The sequence below is a fragment of the Catharus ustulatus genome, chromosome 3 (assembly GCF_009819885.2).
Source record: "Catharus ustulatus isolate bCatUst1 chromosome 3, bCatUst1.pri.v2, whole genome shotgun sequence".
Lineage (NCBI taxonomy): Eukaryota > Metazoa > Chordata > Aves > Passeriformes > Turdidae > Catharus > Catharus ustulatus.
This window is the reverse complement of record NC_046223.1, coordinates 65437639-65458461: the sequence shown is the minus strand read 5'-3', so window position 1 is coordinate 65458461 and position 20823 is coordinate 65437639. Positions and strand designations below refer to the sequence as shown.

At 39.2% G+C, this 20823-nt stretch overlaps 1 protein-coding gene across 1 annotated transcript in view; it reads left to right on the top strand.

The window, feature by feature from the left end:
- Positions 1-15169, top strand: part of CLVS2 (clavesin 2) — a 58718-nt gene extending 43549 nt beyond the window's left edge. The window contains exons 4-5 of the mRNA XM_033054705.2: positions 1364-1584; positions 7053-15169. Of these exons, the coding sequence (XP_032910596.1) occupies positions 1364-1584; positions 7053-7140 (309 nt within the window). The 3' untranslated portion in view covers positions 7141-15169. The remainder of the gene's footprint in view (positions 1-1363; positions 1585-7052) is intronic.
- The last annotated feature ends 5654 nt before the right edge of the window (positions 15170-20823 follow it).

Below are 20823 nucleotides of genomic sequence, written 5' to 3'. Positions count from 1 at the left end.
AGAAATGCTGACTTTTTACAACTGTTTTATGTCAATACCGAATACCTATAAAAAGTAGTCAGGTGGTTAAATATTGATTTACAGCTCTAAGTTTTGTGTCAAAATGTGAAAGTTAGGACCAGCACATAAAATTTAAAATCAGCTTTAAAAAAAATGGTTAGATGCAGAACAAATAATTGGGGAAAAAAACCAAAAACCAAACCTAAGAGAAATCTCTTTAGATTTTTTTTATCAGGCTTATTATTTATCCATTGTTTTTATCCTGAATTATTATGTATTTTTTAAATTTATCATGTAGATTTGCAACTGATAGTTGTTATAGTCAGATAAATGCACTACTAGGCTATATATAAAAACAATTAAAGAAGTTAAATACTTAGCTGTAAAGGCACCATAACGCAAATAACTTTCACCATCAATAAATGTTCTTTCACAAAAGGATAAATTCCTTTCTGAGATGGAAGAAAAATCACTGTTTTTGCATGGTTGTATTAACTTTCCACAGCTGACTGGGAGATGGTCTGAAGTAAGCAGTAAAAGACAAGCATAAATTTGGTCTTTGTCTTTCTGCCTTTTGAATTTAACTCTAATAAATCATGCTAAGGCTATAGCTGCCTTAGCAGAGGAGTCATTGCAAGGTGAATTGGAATGTGAAAGATCTCTGAGGAGAAATACTAAAGTTAAACATGAATGTAAATACAAGTATTCATCTCATGTTATACACAGATATATTAATGTAAAGTATATATTAACATCAGTCTACCAAATCATTGATGGAAAATATCAAACAGTCCATCAGCTATTCCCTCAGTGTTGTCACAGGGATTATTTACTATTATTACTCACTTCATGTATTGTCAAGTATAAATGGCAGTTACTGGTATGACTAGATTAAGGAAGAAAATATTTCCAGCACTGTATTGCACAGTTTATCTTATTTGTGGAACTCATGGTTGCATGCTGAAAGTCAATATATATTCCTTGTTGGATACAGTGAATATTATTTTTATTTATTTATTTTCATCTTAATTTATTCACCTAATAGAATTAGGGAGAGCAATTGACAAGAGATTAACAAGGCAGTTTGTCTATCTAATATTCTGTCCATCTAGCTACCAAATACCAGTTCTTACCCCACCTAAATCCCAAACATTTTAAGTCACTTATGCTTTAATTACTTTGGAGATTTATGAACATAGTATGACCGTGCTTAAGGCAGAGGTGATGTGTGCCTTCCTCTGCACCTCTGTTAGCCCAACACAACCAGAATGTTTAAATTATACAATATCCTCTTAATAATGATGATGCCATTTGGGCTTTTCTGATGATGCCCCTGTGTTTTTACCTGCATAAATACATACAGATATTCCTGCATGGTAACAACCTCAACAGCCTGCATCAGCTCATCCACCCAGAGATCCTGCCTTCAGAGTTTGGAGGAATGTTGCCCCCCTATGACATGGGGACGTGGGCAAGAACACTGCTGGACCATGAATACGACGATGACAGTGAATGCAATGCGGACTCCTACAACACTCCTGCAAAGGATATAGAAAAGGACCTCTCTCCCAAATCCATGAAAAGGTGAGTTAAAGGTACTAGTGTTTTCTAATATTGCCATAAGGTTAACATTTGTCTTCTTCCTCCTTTATGGAGCTGTAGGTAGTTCAGTCTATTATATAGGAAGACGATAGGGTTTTTTTTGCCTTTCTTAAAAAGATCAGTGTTGATGAGAGATCATGGCCTCGATTATTACCCATGTCAGTTGTGAACTCAGTGCAGCTGATTATTTCTGTGGTGCCATAAAGGTTGTGTACACAGCACTGTCTTTGGAATAAGCTGCTATCTCACCTCAGCCTACAGTATTTATTAGAGAAACAGTGCTAGCTGGAGTGAGCCTCCATTCAGAGGGTAAATTTGGGCCAATTATCTTTCTGAGTGGTGATGGTAGCTCTTATCTTCCTCCATCTCATAGCCCACTATCTGATATCCACCAACCTGTAGGTACCAGGACATCTGCAGCATCTGAACCATCAGTCACAATGACTGCATGCCTGAGAAAATATGAGAGCCAGGACCAAAATCAGTGCCAATTGTTATACTCTAGTCTGGCAAATGTCCTGGAATTCTGATATTCTTCTCTTTGAAAAGGTATAGTGTTATTGCTCGCTGCATTTTACCATTGAGAATAAAGTATAGGAAGAGCTAAGTTACCTCTCCAGTAACTACGGAAGCAGTGAGGTCATTAACTTGGAAGGGATGAATCTGATCCCAGCTTGCCAGGGCAGTAGGAGAGAAAAAGGTAAAGTTTACAACTGTGATAGAAAAGGTAGCAGAAAGGGCAGCAGAAAGGGTAGCAAAAGTCAGAGTGCAGCTCATAAGGGGCAGGCCTAGCAATGGATCAGAAAAGAACAAACAAGGCAGAAACCAATACATAAATTCATTAGAATTAAGTTAGGATAGGAGCCCAGTTTCAGGAGACAGCGTGCGATGAAAAAGGGAAAGAAACTCTGGAAACAGATCAAACAGGATAAAATATTTTCATATTTCTCAGCCAGGAGGATGATTTTGGCTGGAAAATATTGATTAGACTGGGAAGGATAGTGTGGTTTAAAAGGGAGATATTTTTGTGGAAACAGAGGAGACAAGATTGCTATAGGAAATAAAAAAAGGAAAAAAAGCAGTAAAGTTTAAGGATTTTGTGTTGAAAAAATCCTCCACTCTCTTGAAAGTGGGAAATAGCAAGAAACTGGATAGAAATGAGTTAGGATAAGAAACGGAAAATGGTTCTGAAACTATGACAGGGGTGCTAGAATGGCTGCAAACCTGGTCTCAAATTCCCAGTGAGGGAGTTCCGGCCATAAATTCCCAGAGCCTCCAAAATCCCCAATGCCCGGATATATGAAGCTAGAATTGTGTAACTAACACAAGGAGAAAATGGGACTGAGAAAAAGAGCCAGAGGAGGGGAAAGGTGAGCACTACACTTATGTATAATTTGCACATAATACAAGACTTATGAGATAATAGAGAAGCTGTCTTAGACAGAAGGATGAAATTAAGGAACTGAAATGCAGAAGTTTTTCTACTGCAAAATGATTTTGTGAGAATAAATAACTTCATCCAAGGGTGCAACAAAAAATTATGAGAAGGCCTGTGGCAAGTCTGTTTGGAGCAGAGTTTTCCAGATTGTCACAGGCAAGCATATTAAGTGGAAAAGAAGTGAGTTGACCAGATTCTTAATTCTTTCTCAAATAATTTTTATTCTCATTTAACTTGTTCTTGAAAACTCTTTTCATACTGTATTACACTTCAGTGTAAGCTTCAAATTGACATTCTTTCAGTCTAGGTGAGCTAACACAGTGGGAGACCTAGTGCAGAAAATAAACAAGTTGAAATCTATATCTATATCATATTATACTAAAATTTCTTCACCTTCTATGCATTATTTCTCTGTTAGCATGCCTCCAGCATCTGCTGGAATCCTTGTTCCTGCTGCTGGACATAAAAATTACTAAGTAGACCTCCTGTGCTAATACTAAGACTGGCAGAAAGTCCCAAGACCAGTATATTAAGTGCACAGACTGTTGTTAAAACACAAATAGAAGACCTAAGTTAAAACAGATAAAGTCTATTTTATTCAAAATTAAATTTACAGTAAATTCACAAATACAAGCCGCACTGACTATAAGACGCATCTCTGGGTATTGGCAAATATTTCATTCTTTGTCCATAAATAAGCCGCACCTGAATATAAACCGCTCTGTGGTTCGCAGCGAGGACCCGCGTGCAACAAAGTTGCCAAATGCTAACAGAACGGCGGCATGGCGGGGGGTTTACTGGCTCAACAAGGCTGTGCAGGCTCGGCCCGCTAGGGGCTGCTGATGGGGCCAGGTGGCCCAGCCCGGCGCTGACATCGGGGCTGGCCACCGCCTCTGGGTTTGCTCACCCCAGCCCCACTCCCACCACGGCGCCGGCCGGGCACGGAGAGAGCGCCCTGCTCGCGGCGCGGTGCCGGCCGGGCATGGAGCACCCCCTGCTCCCGCCACGGCGGCGGAGGGCGGGGGCAGAGCACCCCCCCTCCTCCCCGAGCCACGGCAATGGCGGCGCGGGGTCCCCCGGTCTCTCCCCTGGGCTGCGGCAGAGGAGGGAAGAAGAGAGCTCTCCCGCCTCTCTCCCCGCCCCCCGTGCTGCCTGCAGGGAGCCAGGGCAACACAGTAACACTGTAACAATCGCAGAATGCCGGCTTTTACTGGCAGGTGCTTGGCTCGGCACCCTGGCTGGCACGTCTGGGGTTGTAAATGTCAGAAAATTATTCACATATTAGCCGCCCCCGACTGTTAGCCGCACTTCCGGGTTTCCACCAAAATTTTTGTCAAATTGCTGCGGCTTGTATTCGTGAAATTACTGTACCTTGGATTCAGCATCTGATGGATTGTTTCCTCCCAGCTTAAACCATCAGTCATGATATGTTAGTGCAGAAGATTTTTAACATATAAAAAACCGACTAAGGCAATTAAAAATGCTTTGCTTAGAACAAATTTCACAAGCATCTAGCAGATCTCCACAATTACCCTGTTTAATTTGGCTCATCATTTTAAAATTAGTTTACTGTCCTGAAAAAATGTCCTTTTTAAACCAAAATCCTACTGAGAATTCATTTCTTTCTTACTTATTTTTTGCTCCCAGTGTGAACCACTGACACTCCTCCAGATCTCCTTGAATTTTTGGTGAATTGGATGACCTCACCTTGAAAGGAAGGTTGACTGGGGGACAGGATGATGGAGATAAGGAGGAATTAATACCACCTGTAGCACAGACCTCTGGGGAGAACTTGTTTACGTCACCTGGCTACACTGAAGCTGTCTCAGCAGTTTAGCCTGTGGCTGTGCTTACCCCTGGCTGTCATCCTGAGCACCCAGCTGGAGACCTGCATCCTCTTCTCTCCTAACCCAGCAGGGCAGATATCTGTGTTGATAAACTTTGCAGAGGAGCTGTGCTTTAGTTCCTCACCTCTGCAGTGGGACTTTGTAGTATAAGTCTGTAGAATAACTCTGTCCCACTGTGTTTTCTCAGAGTGTATTCAGTAATGTTCATATTGTTATTTGGGAGATGTAGGTAGAAAAGAAGGAGCAAGGGACTTAAATTTTTTCTTTTCACATACCTTCATTTGTGAATTGCTGTTGAATGGGATGAAGCATGACAGTAAATTTTGGTTTAAAACTGAGTGCAAACTATTTCTCCTTCTTCAAGGCACTTGGGCATCTGAGCTTACAAACCACAGATCAGGATTTGTGCACTTCAATTTTTGCACCTGCCTTGGCATTGGGGGTTTTGGAGGCCCTGGGAATTTATGGCTGAAACTTTCTCACTGGGAATTGGGGGCCAGGTTTGCAGCCATTCCAGTTCCCTTTCAGCTTTCTACAGATGAGAACTGGAAATCCTGTCTGCTCAGTCACTGGCAGCCAAGGAAAAGGCTCAGTTTTAGCACTTACATCCAGTTGGCAAGCCTTTGAAGTTCATTTGCTTCCACAGCAATTTTTATCATGATGAACTGGATTTTCCATGAGTGCAGCTTCCCACCAGCAAATTTTCAATCAGCTTTGCACTGGCACGGTACCCTGTGAAGATTTTAAAAAAGCCTTTTTAATTCAGTGGTTTTAAGTTTTCTGCCTGAGGAACTGACTACTGTTCAGGATGAGTATTATTGTACACTCTTAATTAAAAAAGTTTAAGTTATGCTTATCACAAGAGAGATGATAATATTTTTAAAGCTAATTTTCTTGATTTTTAGAATTAGTATGAGAATGGGATAAATATTATTAGAAAATGTCCTTTTGTTTAAAGTTTTCACCTAGGCTTTAAGTCAAATGTTTTTTCTTGTGTTTTTGTAAGTTTTCTTTAGATTTTTTTGAGAAAGACCTGTTGAGCCTCATTACTTGGTTTCACTGGATGATGCCAGTTTATAAGGGGAGGGGGGATTGACTCCATATGCTTATCTTAGGAAAGGTTAGAATTTGTAAAGGTTTTTGCTGCACTCTAGCCATCTAAATGGTCAAATCTGTAGCAATCCCGCAGGCACAGTGTGCTTCCACTGATCCAAAATAGATGCCTGCACTGAGAGATGTACACATGCTCTTTAGTCAAATCTTCTTTACAGAAAGAAAGAGAAGTACAGAAGTAGGCATTTCCTGCATGAGATTTTTGCCACTAAAGGACACATTTAAAAAGGGTTGCATTTACTGTGCCCCAGAAGTGGCTGCTTTTTGATGAGCTGAGCCATAGCTAATGTGAGACCCCATCATGACACTCCAGGCTTTGTTTTCAATGGAACATTTTGATTTTGTTGGAGACTCGGTTTTCGTTTTTGTCCATCACGTATGGCTGTTGCAGGGCACCAGTACCATATTCTGCTTCTGGGCTGAATCAGAGAATCTAGAGAAATGTTACAATCATCACTGAATTTGCCCTGATCATCCTTCCCTGCCCTGTTCAGTTGAGCTGAAAAGTGAGTTTGACACATTTGTCCGCTGCTCCAGAAATCCTGCTAACTATGGCATTATTCCTAGGTTTGGCTTAGGATCTCGCACTGTTGAATTAAGATGCTATTCAGAAAAGGAGCAACTTGTGCTTCCAGCTAACACATCCTGCTAATTGCAGTGTGTGGTTAGCCAGTTGAGTGACGGAATTGTACCTTCTTTGCCAGCCCAGTGCTGTATAACCTTCTGGAGTGACTGGTCAGTCACTACAGAGGACAGCTTAGTTTGCTCTTGTTTGTGGAGGATACTCCCTGCTTCATGATTTCACTGAAGAGAGGATGCACTTTATTCCAGTATTTTGCGCCTGTCTTTACAGATCAGCATTGAGCCCTTTAAAGCCCTACTATCCCTCCATAAGGGTATTTCTTGATGATTTGTGATGATCAGATGCTTGGGTAATGCTGAACCCTTATTTTTAAGCCCTGACAGAAATGAAAATAAATAAAAGAAAGCTGAGGTTTGCCCTTATTTGTCTTGATCAAGAAGTGTCAAATAAACATGTTGTCCCTCTGCAGGTCTCAGTCAGTTGTGGATCCTGGGGTGCTGAAACGCATGGATAAGAATGAGGAAGAAAACATGCAGCCTTTGCTTTCACTTGACTAAAGTTTTTGAACATTAGACATGAACTGAGGTGGAAGGCACTGCCTCTCAGCAACAAGCAAGTTATTGGGAAAGAGTGTAACAGCTGGAATCCTATTTTACTCATGTTAATGTAGCATATTGCCTGAATTCTGGATGCCCTTTGGTGAAAAAGAAGTGGAGAAAAAAAAAGAAAATTAAATAAAAAAGAAAAGGAATCAATAATTTATTCTGTAAGTGCCAACTTGTTTGTAAATACAATGTAATCCTCCAATTTTACTTTGTAAGTTATGGTAAACAAGTGCTATGGAAATGAGTGACTATTAATATGTCAGTGAAGTGCACCATAAAAAAAGAGAAGAAAACGTGTGTTCTCACATGCACACACACACATACACAGAGAGAAACATACCGAACAAAGAAAAATATCAAAGCCAATTAAATGTTGTCCTTCCCATGGGAAGCGAACTAGTACATTGACTACTGGATTTTTTCTGCAATGCTCACATAGTGTGCCAAGATAAAGAGGGAATATAAGTACTTGGGAGATGCTGTAATTAGTGGAATGTTTCCTAACTGTAGGAATTGGTTTCTCAAATAACACTGGTGTTTAGGATTGTGATTTAGCATAAACCATGTGCATTGTGAGAAAGATCACAAGTGAACTGGAACCACCTCTTGGATAGCTTTGTCATTTAGCTATATGGGTCTCTGAGGTTTCTTCCCAGACTTTTCATTTACACGAGTAACCTGGCTTGGTACCGTAACCTGGGTGTTGTAATGTGGGACACATTGGAGTTACTTCTCTTGCATTTTGGGTGCACATCAAGAATTTTTCCAGAACTCTGTTCTCCCTTGGAGTGAGACATTAGTTCTCTAAATACAGCATAAGAGCTGGTATCTGAAAGTAAAGCCTGGCAGCAGAGGTTAATCACTGAATCCTGTGCACTGGGAGACCGGATACATATATATATATTTTTACCAATCTCTGACAAGCATACAAGGTGACATTGTTAGATAAGTATATTTCATTGAAGGTTTATACAAGAAATCATACTTATTCAATGTACTTAGATATATTATAGATTGTATATTGAGACACTGTCGTTATTAATATAGTAAAACTTTCCATAGATAACAGCATCCCACTCCACGCAAGGATTAATATGAATAAGTTGTAGTCTCAGCCTATAGTTTAGGACACTGTTGTTTTGGTTGTAGTGTAAATGTATATACTGAACATGTGCCATAATAGAGAAATACATTTTACCTCAAAAGGGCAACAGGTTTCACTAGGGATTGGGTAAATCAGCTGAAACATAGGGTCTCTGTTATCTCTGTGTGCTGGCTGATGTGCGTGTAGCCTGTGGTATGCTGAGGCAAGAATGTAATTTCTTATTAGGACTTAAATCAACAGAGTGGGAAGCCACACAGGGTGACCATCAAGAAATCTGAATAATTAGAGGTATTGTAAGAACATGTTCAGGCAGTGCAGGGATTAGTTCAGAAAACTAATTCACAGTGGAGATGATAGCTCACAGCAACCCTGCCTCCCAAGTGCTAGAGTTTTAAACACTTCTTCCATCACTCCAGTGATGTTTCAAAGTTACTGGCTGTAGGTCACCTCTTCTCACCCAGGATGATTACAGTGGTAAGATTTGGTAGGCTGAGATGAGTTAAGAGCAGAGAGTGAAAACTTGAAGGTCTGTCGTCTCGAGTTTAGCTGTAACTCCTGTGTTGGCAGCTTCAGCATTTCTCAGGGCTGAGACGACCCTGATTCTTCCAGCATCACCCTTGATTAGCCGAGGCAACACACAGATAAAGCCTTCCTCCTTCACAGGTCATTAGCAGCACTGATAAACAGTGTATGCCCTAATACACCCTCACCTTGCCGGAACTTGTCTGAACAACTCATTGCCTTTCTGCTTTCCTAATTCTACTCTCATGCTAGGGATTAGGAAACGCAGAGAGGAAAGATATGGATCCTGAACTTATCAGTCTGTCCCACAACTTGTCAGTAGTAGAAACTGTCCTAATACTACTTCTGTGGTTTGAGAGACTTGAAAAAATGATCACTTCTTATGTACTATTTTATTCAGTTCTGGTTTTCACATTCCTTGTAAAATCATGATGTATAAGTGAGATGTGTCTCCAGTACTTGCATAAGTGCCATATTTGAATGTATGTTATATATTTTCACACTTCTGGTTAGTAGACTAGTATGTTGCCATAGGTATGATTTAAAAATTCGTATCAGATAAACCTAAAACATCTGTAGAAATTTTCTCCTTATAAGGGCTTCAGGATTTAGTCAGTACTCCACATGTATACAAGCTGGTGATCAAAATCTTCATAGATCCTTTTAGATACATGGACCAGAGTTGTGTAAGACAGCAGAATGCTGATTTCAGACTACACTACCTGTCTAATCAAAAGATGCAAGTCTATTCCACAGTATGAAACTTAAACTTTGTTTCGAAGATTATAAATTTTTGTTTGAAAATCTGTTATTTGTGCACTTAACTGTAATTTTATGTAATATTTTCTGATGTCTGATTTCAATTTTAAGGTAATGAGTATTAATACATTCTTTCCAGAAAGTGAAAGTTGGATATATTATAATTTTGTGTAACTGGGACCTCATCTTTTAGCAAGAACAAAATTGCTTTTTCAATAAGATTCTCTTTGTTGAAGAGTTGGGCTACAGGTCTTCTTGGCTGCAGCTTTTATTTCACTGAAGCAAACTCTGACAGTGGTAATTGCAGTTGTGACATTGAAAAAGAATATGGAAATGGGTAGGAGAAATAAATATACTTTACCTACTCTCAGTATTCTTTGAAGGCATTTCTCTTTTACATATCAGGGTACATAAAGGGTTCCGCCTTTCTTGTAGAAAATCTTTATAGGTAGCTCAATTTTTATTAGATGAATTTGGACTGAAAACTTTTTCCAATCTTTATTACCATAGGAATTGCAGTCTAATTTTTATAGCAGAATTGAAGTGCTGAAACCAGAATGCATATGCTTGGGAGGAACTCCTCTTAATTTCTTACCTTTCTTGTGTATTGGGTAGAACAAAACTTTGTTGTGATTATGCATGCAAGTATGCATATAAAAATATCCTGCAATATGAGGAACTTAGTGGAGAAACTGGATATACCTGTCCAACTATGAAAATAAAAGGAGGGTTAAAAAAAAAGAGTAAAAATTGATAGTTTTGGGCCTTTGATAAGATCTAAAATTATCCTCTTACTTTTCCAAGATGTTTAAAAATATATGGAAAAGTTAAGGAAACTTCCATGACCAAAACCTCCTTGTAATCAGAGATGTCAGTAGACTCTTGGCTTTATAGAGACAGGTAATCACACCCACTAAGCTCCAACAAATACACAGACTCCCTCCGAATAGTTATTAGTTGTAAAATAGCTTGAGATGTCTTTAGAGAAATGTAAATTTACTGTATAGCATATTTAAAAAGATGTTTTGCACTCTACAAACATGCTATGCCTAGTCACAAACTGAACACAGAATTAAGGAAAAGAGGAGAAAAGGGACCTCCAAAGGTCACTGATATGTGGAGGAGCAGATTCACTTTAATGTCGCTCTCAAATGTTTTAGCTCAGTACCTTGCATGGAATGCTCTTTGTATTATTTAATCACAGTCACAGCCAAGCCTAAGCACATTACCTGACAAAATTGTAACCTGACAGTATTTTATTCATGCCTTTTATTACTTTCCTGTTCTGTATGGGAAATTAAAGTTTGTCAAGCATCATAAGGACTATCATTTAGCATTACTTGGAAAACACTTTGCAATAAGCTTTGGTCATATCCCTGTTATTATATTGTTTCTGTTATGATTATCAATGTATGTGTTTGTCAAGTTTTTTTATAAAGTCACATTTGAAAGAGCATGCAAGAGAGAAAAACCAAAATCAATGAGGCTTTAGGATTTTATTTAGAATATTAAAATGGGATTTTAGGGAGGTGCTGTGTTTGGATTTTATAATGTTTAATTGTGTCTTGGGAATATCCTGCTGTGCTATTGGCATTGTTGGGTTCCAAGACAAATTTGGTAGATAAATATCAACATGAAAGACAAGAGCAAAGGTCTCGAAGGATTGTACTGAAAAAAAACAATCACATGGCTAGCTGGATCAGGTCCCTCTAAAGAAAGGTATTTTGCAATTAGCCTGTATGTGTGTACTTCTGGTGCTGAGAATAGTTCTTTTGTCCAAAAACTTCAAAATATTCTATGAAATTGAGAAAATAATAGTTATCGCATTTCTCAGGTAGTAAAACAGGAACACAGTGAGTTAGAGACGTATTTCAATGGAAGAAATTTTTCTATATGGGAAAGATGACACTTTGATCGCTCAGTCTGATTTTAAATGAAGGAGAGAAAATAATGTGTCCCTGTTTTGTGTAAGAAGGTCTTTTTGTCAATTCAATCATAAGAACACTTTGCCATGAGACCTTTGAGCCAGGGATGGTCTGCTTTCCTGTGGAGTTAAATCTGAATGCACATTGAACCATTTCTGCTGAGGAAATGGCAAAAATTAGGTGTATGTCCCCCAAATGAAATGCCTTTCTTCCCTCTCTGATTGTTGGGGAAAAACGGTAGTTTAATCTAAAGACCCCACCAAAAGGAAATTTGCCTCATAAAGAATTCTACCGGGGACGAAACAAGATACTTCTCTCCCTTTACTATACAAGGAACATCAATGTTTTGTTTAGAGGCATGCTCAGGTGACCCCGAATGAACGTGCAAGCCAGGTAGATAGAATCCCACATCCTGTATTGCCTTGTAGCTTTGAATGATCCCGTGTCAAAAGTCTGTATTTAGCAAATTGACTTTGACATTCCCTTCAGTCTGGATTTCAGATTTCAGTTGTGCAGGAATTTTTTTTCCTATCAGCTTTTGGGATCTTAATTAGTTTCCTTCATAAGGGTCTGTGGGCACAAAATGGCATTGACCCTTGTTGAATTGCATGATTTGACAAGTGGTTTTGTTATTAAAGAATAACAACTTGTGCAGGGCTGCACAGTGGTGAAGTTGAAACATGGGTCAGAAGTTTTGTCACTCCTCCTCCAATGTGTTAACTGCTTTGATTGATAAAAGTGTTAACACTTGCGTGATGTGAATTAAAAAATAGAGAAAAAAGAGGTTTCTGCAGTGAGTTCAAAATCTGAATTGATCAGCTGTTACTGTGGAATCCAGGGCATGTGGGGCACTACAAGCATGTGAAATAGAGAGACTTCCAAAGGAAGGTGGTTTATTCCTTACAGTACACATTTTGTTAAAATGCGGCCAAAGTATTTGGTCTGCACAGAGTGGTCGGCCCGATCTGTTCTCTTTGAGTCAGTGGCTTACAGAAAGTCTTCTCTAATAAAGGTATGACAAAGCTTCCTTTTGCAGAGAATTCACTTCCAGGGAATTGACACATCTGTCAATTTTCAGCAGACAAATGGCGGGAGTTAATTAGGATTTTTATTTGATATGGAAATGCTGCTGTGATTCCTTAAAGAGGCTGTCGCATCGTCAGCAACAAACAGCAGTGCCAAAGGCAGGCATCTCAAATCGGGTCCCTTGGTTAATAAAAATTTAAGAGTAGAAAAAATCAAGGGAAGAGATTATAGAAGATGATAAAACACAATAATTAAAAAATCAAAACAGAAGCAGGCTTGCAGTAGAAAGCTGTATGAATGGCAAAAATAATGTGATATTTGCATTAACACTTCCAGGAAATTAATCAGTAGCCTATTATGAGTCCCCCACTCTACATTATGAGCAGAGCGTCAGTTTTTCACATGATCTAGCATCTATGGCCATGATGGAATTTCCCAAATCTTTAGTAAATGAGCTACCATGTAAAACAGTAGGTGCTGTAGCTGAGCTTGTGAACATGATTTAAATGGAGACAGCAAAGCCTCACCCGCAGATGGGTCCCAAGAATATGAGAAGCGCTGTGTCCTGCCTGGCTGAAGAAGTCATGGAAATAGAGAATGAAAGGAGTCCTATGTCTGTAAGAACAGGTGGCAGAAGAGAATACAACATTAGGGATTTGGAGTGAACTGGTTGGCCATTTTAATAGTGAGGGAGGCTTACACTTGCTCAGTAATATAGGAGAGGACTTACAAACCCCATGACACATCTGTCATCAGGAAGGAGAGATAACATGTTTCTCACTTTCCCACACAAACTCAGTTTCAATATATTTAAACCTGATGCATATGCTAAACCTGAAGTGCCTCTGCTGCTGCTGTTTCCACGGTAGCTCCCAGGATGTGAGTATCATGTAGCATGCAGAAGCTGAAAGGGCAGAGCCCCCCAACCTATCCATAGGAAAAGAAGGGAGAGAAGTATTCTGCAAAACCCTGCTGCAGAGAAAATTTTGTGGGAGAATTCAACACTTGCTTGAGTTACAGCCTGCCTCTACAGAACCTTGATGTCTTGTTCTAATTATGCAGCCTTCAAGCTGTAGCTGGTGATCTGTGTCCCGTGTCTTTAAACAGTGCTGCTGGTGATGTTAATTGTAGCCATTAGTCACTCAGAGCAGAGATGATTTAAAGGAAACTGACAACTTTAAGCATTACACTTAATGCCTAAGAATATTAAATTGGTGATTGTTACAAGTAATGCCTAAGATTATGATAACTTAAAGATTTCCAGGGTTTGGTTGCATTGTATCCTTGATGGGACTTAGTGTATAGTCACTTTCCTGTAAGTATGGTTGTCCCTGAGGCTCACATGCGTCTTTGATGCAGCAATGGTAGAAAGAATTAAACAGTAGAAAATGTCATGCTACAGATGTTAATATATTTGGAGGGGCATATTTAGATTACCTGACACTATTAAAAAAATAGTTTTTCTGTTTGCTAGTGTTCAGCTTGAGAATAATGGCTCTTAAATAATTTGCTTCTATAGCTCTTTCACCCTATAGACTACTGTGTGAAATGTGTTCTGCAAAACATTCTCAGCTTTTCATCCCTTCTCCTTGTGTTCAACAGCATCCTATCTTCTGTGTGTACTTTATTATTGTAAAAAAACCCCAACAGACTGATAATCTGATCAATAGATCTTGAGGATAAGTATTTTAAATATTCCCCTTGTATAAATCTCTGGTTAACTGGGTGAGATGGAAAATGAGACCAAGACCAACCACATCATAGGAGAATACAAAACAAAGAATCTGGCTAGGAGTGTAGATGAAACAGCTCTTGTGATTTAAGATGTTACTTTCCTTGACTGTTAGTTGTTACTTTTCACGTAGGAACTACTGCCCCAACATTTAATCAACAACACGTTATGGAAGTACTCATGTCCCAGTGAAGGCAGTGCACAAATCATGTTGACTCTGTTGATTCTGCACTCATGAAAATACAAAACCACTCACATAATCTATTAATACAGCTCTGTTGTGAGAATAATGATTAACAGCTAGTCATGGTGACAGCTAAAATTGCAGATTGGCAATCTGTGCCTTAAGGCTCTTGTTATCTGTAGCACTTGCATAGCAGTAACTAATGAATAATGTTCTTTTTGCATGCAGCAATCTACTTTGGAGCCTTATGGAAAATATTATAGCACCATATCAAAATTCAAAATTAAATTACAGGAGTAATTTACAAACAGTGCTTGTATCCTCAGGATAAAATTTGTTTGTTTCTCAGTTTAGTACTGTTAGGACTCAGGGGGTCTGAGATTTGTAAAGCCAGGACAAGTTTATTAATCATGTTCTTTCTTTGTAAAGTTTCAATAACTAATCTCTTTTCACAACTTGTTGTCAGTTTGAATTTTATTCATGGATATAGTGAAATGGTTAATTTTGGTCTGTTGTGTTCTAACCTAAAGTCTGAAGATAAAGCAACTTTGTGAAACATCACTCTTTATATTGTATATTTAAATATCATCGGTTCTCTGTGATCAATGGGCTGCTTTGGAGAGTGCTACTACTTTAAATCATCGTTGGCTATTGAGGAAGAATGACATTCTGTTAAATAAAATATGACCAAATGAAAATTAAAATACATATATATTTTCGTGTTTGTACGTGGGAGTGTTTGTCTGGATTCCTTGTGCTAAAACATGTATGGAAGACATTAACAAGATGAACTGCATTTTTTTAATCAAGGTATTGAAAGAAAAATACTGAATGGTATGTCAGCATGAAAGTCTGGTAAAACTGAATGCCTCTTTCCACCCATCAGTAAGTTTTAGAGAGTATATTTCACATTTACAATAACATTTTGAACTGTCTCTTGGAAGTCTCTCTTACCTCACAGTGAAGATCAGGTAGAGATGCAACACAAGAAAAGCTCATTTCCCCCTCCAAGATAATTCCTACTCTCCTGCCTCCAGGCTTCATCTGTAGTGTGTTCCCTAGCATTGTCTCATGTTCATTGACTCTTCTTTTGATGCCACATCAGGGAGAAGTGGCATTAGTTTTTCACAGAGATGTCCCTTTCTTCAGGAAAATGTTTCTGTTCTCAGGAGAGATTAACCAGGGTAGGATAGAACAGGCTGTGTGGCATTTGAGCACTGCCTGACAAATGACCATATTTCATTCTAGATTTTGCTTATCCCATGGGTAGGCAGGCCCAGTAAATTACAGTAATTTATGCGCTTCTTTAATGTCATTTTTGTAGTATGCCTTGCTTTAGACAAAGACACTTATTCACCTCTTCAGCACATTTTCCATATCTTTTCTTTCCGTATCTTCCTGGTCTACACAGATTAAAAAATCTAAAAATAGGCTGCAGTAGCTCCCTGTTTCACACATGATTTTTTAACAAGTTGAAAAAATGTTGATAGGTTCTCATCTATGTGGGAATGTAGTCCCTCAGCTCCCAGGTGCTGCATGGTTGTGCACAGCATATAAACCATTGCTGCACAAGGGTGCATTTCATCATGCCATGACTGTACAAGCTACATGTCAATACAGCTCTCTCCTCCTTTGGAAATCCCTCACTTGCATCCCTCTGACTGAGCAGAGCTGAAGCCCCTATAATGGTGTGGTTTGCAATGCCAGTGTTCTGAGTTATGACCACTACCCATTTGTATGATGCCAGGCTGCTTTTCCCTTCAAACTACGTGTGTGCACCTTTGGGGGGAGTGTGTGTGTGTATGCCTGCTTATCTCACCCCAGCTCCCATGTTGGACCCCCTTCCCTAATGGTGGTTTTCTGTGGGAAAATGACAGAGGCCTCAAAGCTGGCATCTTGTGTTGACCTGTGACAGGGTGTTGTGATGTGCTCAGGGTGCCTGGCTCTGATGTGGAGCTGGCTGGAGCATCCTACAGTCCACGTGCGACTCCAGTGCCTTCAGTTCCTGCCAGAAGAAACCAGCCTGTGAGTTGGGGGGATGGGGGGTCCAGGCAGTCCCGGGGGCCCATGGCTGCCGGGGGAATGCAGGCCAGGGTGCCCGCGGCACCGGCCCTCCCGGGTCCCGGGGGCCAATGGCTGCCAGGTTGAGGCGGGGCCTCGGCCAGCAACCGCGCGGGGGGAGCTGGGGGCGGAGCCTCACTGCAAAAAAAAGTGCGCCTTCTAGTCTGGTGCGCCTTATCTGATCTACAAAGTTGTGAATTTTGCTGACTCCCGGGCGTGTGCCTTATAGTCCGGTGTGCCTTATGGTCGTGAAATTACTGTAGGTAGGTGGGCAGAGGAATGCTTTTGCTGCCCATGGCAGGAGTTCATACACGACCTCCAGTAAAAAGGAGAATGTCAGTGTAACTTCCATCAGTGTAGTGGCATGACCAGGAGGGTGTGCAGGAGTATGGGAGTCTTGTCTGTGGAATTAATTACCCATCATGCTACCACAACTCTGGTGCAGCCCGCAGTGGTGCTGCAGTGATGAAGAATAGAGGAATGGATGGTGAAACTGGGAGCTGTGCTAATAATTTCAAAAGTACTGGCAGTGTTTACACAAATCTCTGTCTGTGGAGCACAATAGAAACAAAGTAAGTGTTCACAAAGCCAAAAATTATCTGCATCAGTAGCAAATAAAGTATTTTGTCACACTGCCTGCATGATTCTCAGCAGTGCTGTTTTCATTCCCATGAGCTGAGTAGTGGGGAAAAACAGCCCTTGGCCTTCCAGACATGTACAGATGGTTGGCTAGTCAGAAGCCCTTCCAGTACCTGAACCTTGACCAACAGTATCCTTTCTCCTCTGGACAGATTACCAGGCTGTCAAGAAATCCTCTTCCCATCATCCATCAGCTTAACTGCTGAAACCTCTGGAGATTAGCAGCTGAGAAAGTGCCTATGTAGCAAAAGTATGTCACACTGGTCAAAATGGAAATAATATTTTGTTTTGCACTATCATTTTCTTCTATTCAGATATAAAACTTTCCATAATTTAATTTACAGAAAAAAATATTAATGAAAAAATATTATTTAAATATAACTGTTTAAATTTCATCTCCAGCAGTGGTAATGCTACAGAAAACAGATAATAATTTGGTTTGATAGCATTAATTTTCATTTCAGTCTCTGAAAATAAAAACACTTTTTAAATAGACATATAATTTCTTCCTTATGGAGCAATGAAGTAAAAATGAGACTGATTTTAACCATATCCCAATCCTAGAATCAAAAATAAAGTCTAACCCTGATGAAGAAGCATTTGAGATGCTGATCTTAATGAGATTTTTTTGAGATTTTGATGTATAAACCAAAACTTATAAAATCTGAATGTGAAATATAAAACCTCAAATTAGTTTATGAATAAACAAAATAGTGGAAAATAACATATAGAAATCTTTGCAATTGCTTCTTTTTCTTTAATGCATATATCCTTTTACAGTTTAGATCCAGCGACCATAAACCAAGAATACACTCTGAAATCTGAAAGTGCTCAGATAAAGTATGAGGTACAACTGTGCGTTATACTATCAACTGGATTTTTTATATTAGGGCTTTATATTATCATTATTAGATCCTTTTAAGGTTCCTGTAACAAAGACCTCAAGGAGAAACAAAGTCTTGTTAGCAAAAAAGAAGAAAAAAAAGAAAGGAAACACATAATTTATCTTTTTTGATTTACAGTAATTTCACGACCATAAGGCGCACCGGATTATAAGGCGCACTTCTGGGTGTCGGCAAATTTCCGAACTTTTGCCGATATATAAGGTGCATCGGCCTATAAGGCGCACTTTTTTTTTTGCAGCGAGGATCTGCCCCCAGATCCCCCCGTGCAGTTGCTGGCTGAGGCCCCGCCTCCACCTGGCAGCCGTGGCCCTGCTGGCTCCCCCTGCGGCTCGCGGCTCACACTTCCAGGTTGGCAAATTTCCGAACTTTGTCCATATATAAGGTGCACCGGGCTATAAGGTGCACTTCCAGGTTCGGGCCAAAATTTTAGTCAAAAGGGTGTGCCTTATAGTGGTGAAATTACTGTAACTTCTTGTTCAGATGACTTCCTTTTTTCTTTTAAAAAAACTGTGGATCTCAGATCATGTGCTGCATCAAGTTGATGTGCACCTGTACAAGCAGGCTAAACCAGAATAGTCCCCTAAGTTGTTTTAGTGTCATTAAAACACTTTGACATATAACACCTTTAAAAAAAATAAATTACAGACTAAAGTTAATAATGAAATAATGATGCTGCACTCAAGAGAGTGTTTGAAAAAAATGCTTGCAAGCCTACCTGTACATAGTCTCTTAAAGAGATGTGGTTTGCAGTCAGGTTAGGAAATGACAGTCTTCAGCCTCCACAATTAAAGACATGAGAAAGGAGCATATCTTCCAGGAATACGACTTTTTATATGGGCAGGTAGTGAAGGACGAGAGAGAACAGTTTAAAACTGAAATAGGAGAGATTTAGGTTAGATGTAAGGAAGAAATTCTTTATTCAGAGTATGGTGGGGATGTTCCATCCCTGGAAGTGCCCAAGGCCAGGTTGGATGGGGCTCTGAGCAGCCTGGTCTAATAGGAGGTGTCCCTACTCATGGCACAGGGGTTGGAACTAATAAGGGTGAAACTATGACCCAAACCATTTCGTGTTTCTAAGATTTAACCTACTGGTAATTTCTCAGTATGGTAATACTGCCTCATTATAAGAATGTAGTAATATATGGAAGCAACTGCAGTGCAGTGTGGATTAATTAACATTCAGTCATTAACTGAGATTGACCTGAAGTCACAATTCCTGCGAGTAACATCCTCTGCCACTTGATATTTGGTGGAGGATCTTGTAGGAGTTTTCAGGGAAGCTGGGCATATGAACTACTATAGTTGCTTTTTTCCTTCTGTAAGTTCTTCTCGCGAGATCATTGCCTCTAGATTTCTCTGAATGTCCTGAATTATGAAAGGAAGCACGTGGATCTATTAGAGAAGGATTTCTTTAATCTTCATTTATTGGTATTTTCCTTCTTCCAATTTTATTGATGATGAGGTGATTTTTGTGTGAGGGTTTTTCATGTGGTGTTTGATGGGTTTTTTTTGGTTTTGTTTTGTTTTGTTTATTTGTTTTTTTTTTGGAAGGGGAGCAGATATGTCCTTTTTTCAGTTTCAAGGTAATTCATCAAATGATGTTTTCACAAACTCGCACCTACAAAAAAATTATTTTTGACTGACTGTTCTCCCCAGTTTATTATTCAAATATTAGCTGTTTTTAATGATTAAATATAAGCACCTTAGAAATGCATAATGATGCCAATTTCCTGCCTAGTTTCTCTTTCCTAGAAGCACCTTAACAGTGCAATATAAAGTGTAAGATGACAGCAATTTACACCTCTGCAGAGATAATAAAATGCAAATAATGTGGTTTATCTTGAGTATTTTCCACTGGAAAAAATTAATTTTACACTGTCTTTATTCTCCCACAGGGAAAAAAGAAAAGCACTAATGAGATGAACACTGTTTTCTTATTTATTTATTTAGTTACATTTTAAAGCCCAGGTAAGAATTTATCTACCACAAAAGGCTGTCAGGAAAGTTGGGTGTTGGTTGGGTGCCATATAATGAAAATGCACCTGCCCGCTGCCTTTTACCACTGCTTGTTTGCAGAGTGATATTTGTGAGTTTCAGATTGCAGAAGTAAGTTTGTGTTTGGGTGAAGTAATTAAATATGCCTTTAATGGTTTGCATTTCAGATATGGAAACCTCTTCTTTATAAATGGTACTTTGTATGGGTTTTAGTTACCATGGGATTTTTGTCACATAGCTTCACTGAACAGAACTGCTGCACCCTAGGGAGAAAAGTATCACTGCCATCAAAGAACTAATTTTGGGAAGGCAGAGAATAAAACTGTCAGCTTTTCCAAGCCGAATTTCCCAAGGGACTTTTTATTTTGTGAGGAAAACTACCAGAGACTAGTAGCAGTACTGGTATTGATTTTAATGTTCAAGTTTGCAGTCATTATTTGCAAGAGTATTTTGATTAAAATGACCTGACTTTGATTTTCCTTCTCAAAATGTCTTTGATTTTCAAATTGATTTTCTGTCTGTTTATAACCTGTAACTAAAACAAAGTGTTTTGTTTCTTTTTTTTAAATCAAGCCTGCTATTCTGATTATTAAAACGATACCATGAGTCTGAATGATTAGCACTGCACTTTTTAAAGGAAGTTTTGTTCTCATGTCCATTTTGGTTCTGCATTTCATTTGCCAAACTGCCATAATTTCTTATGAAAGAGATCATCTTAAATTGAATGTGCTCTGTTGCTTGACTTATGTCACATAAAATCATAAGTTGCAACTATATATTGG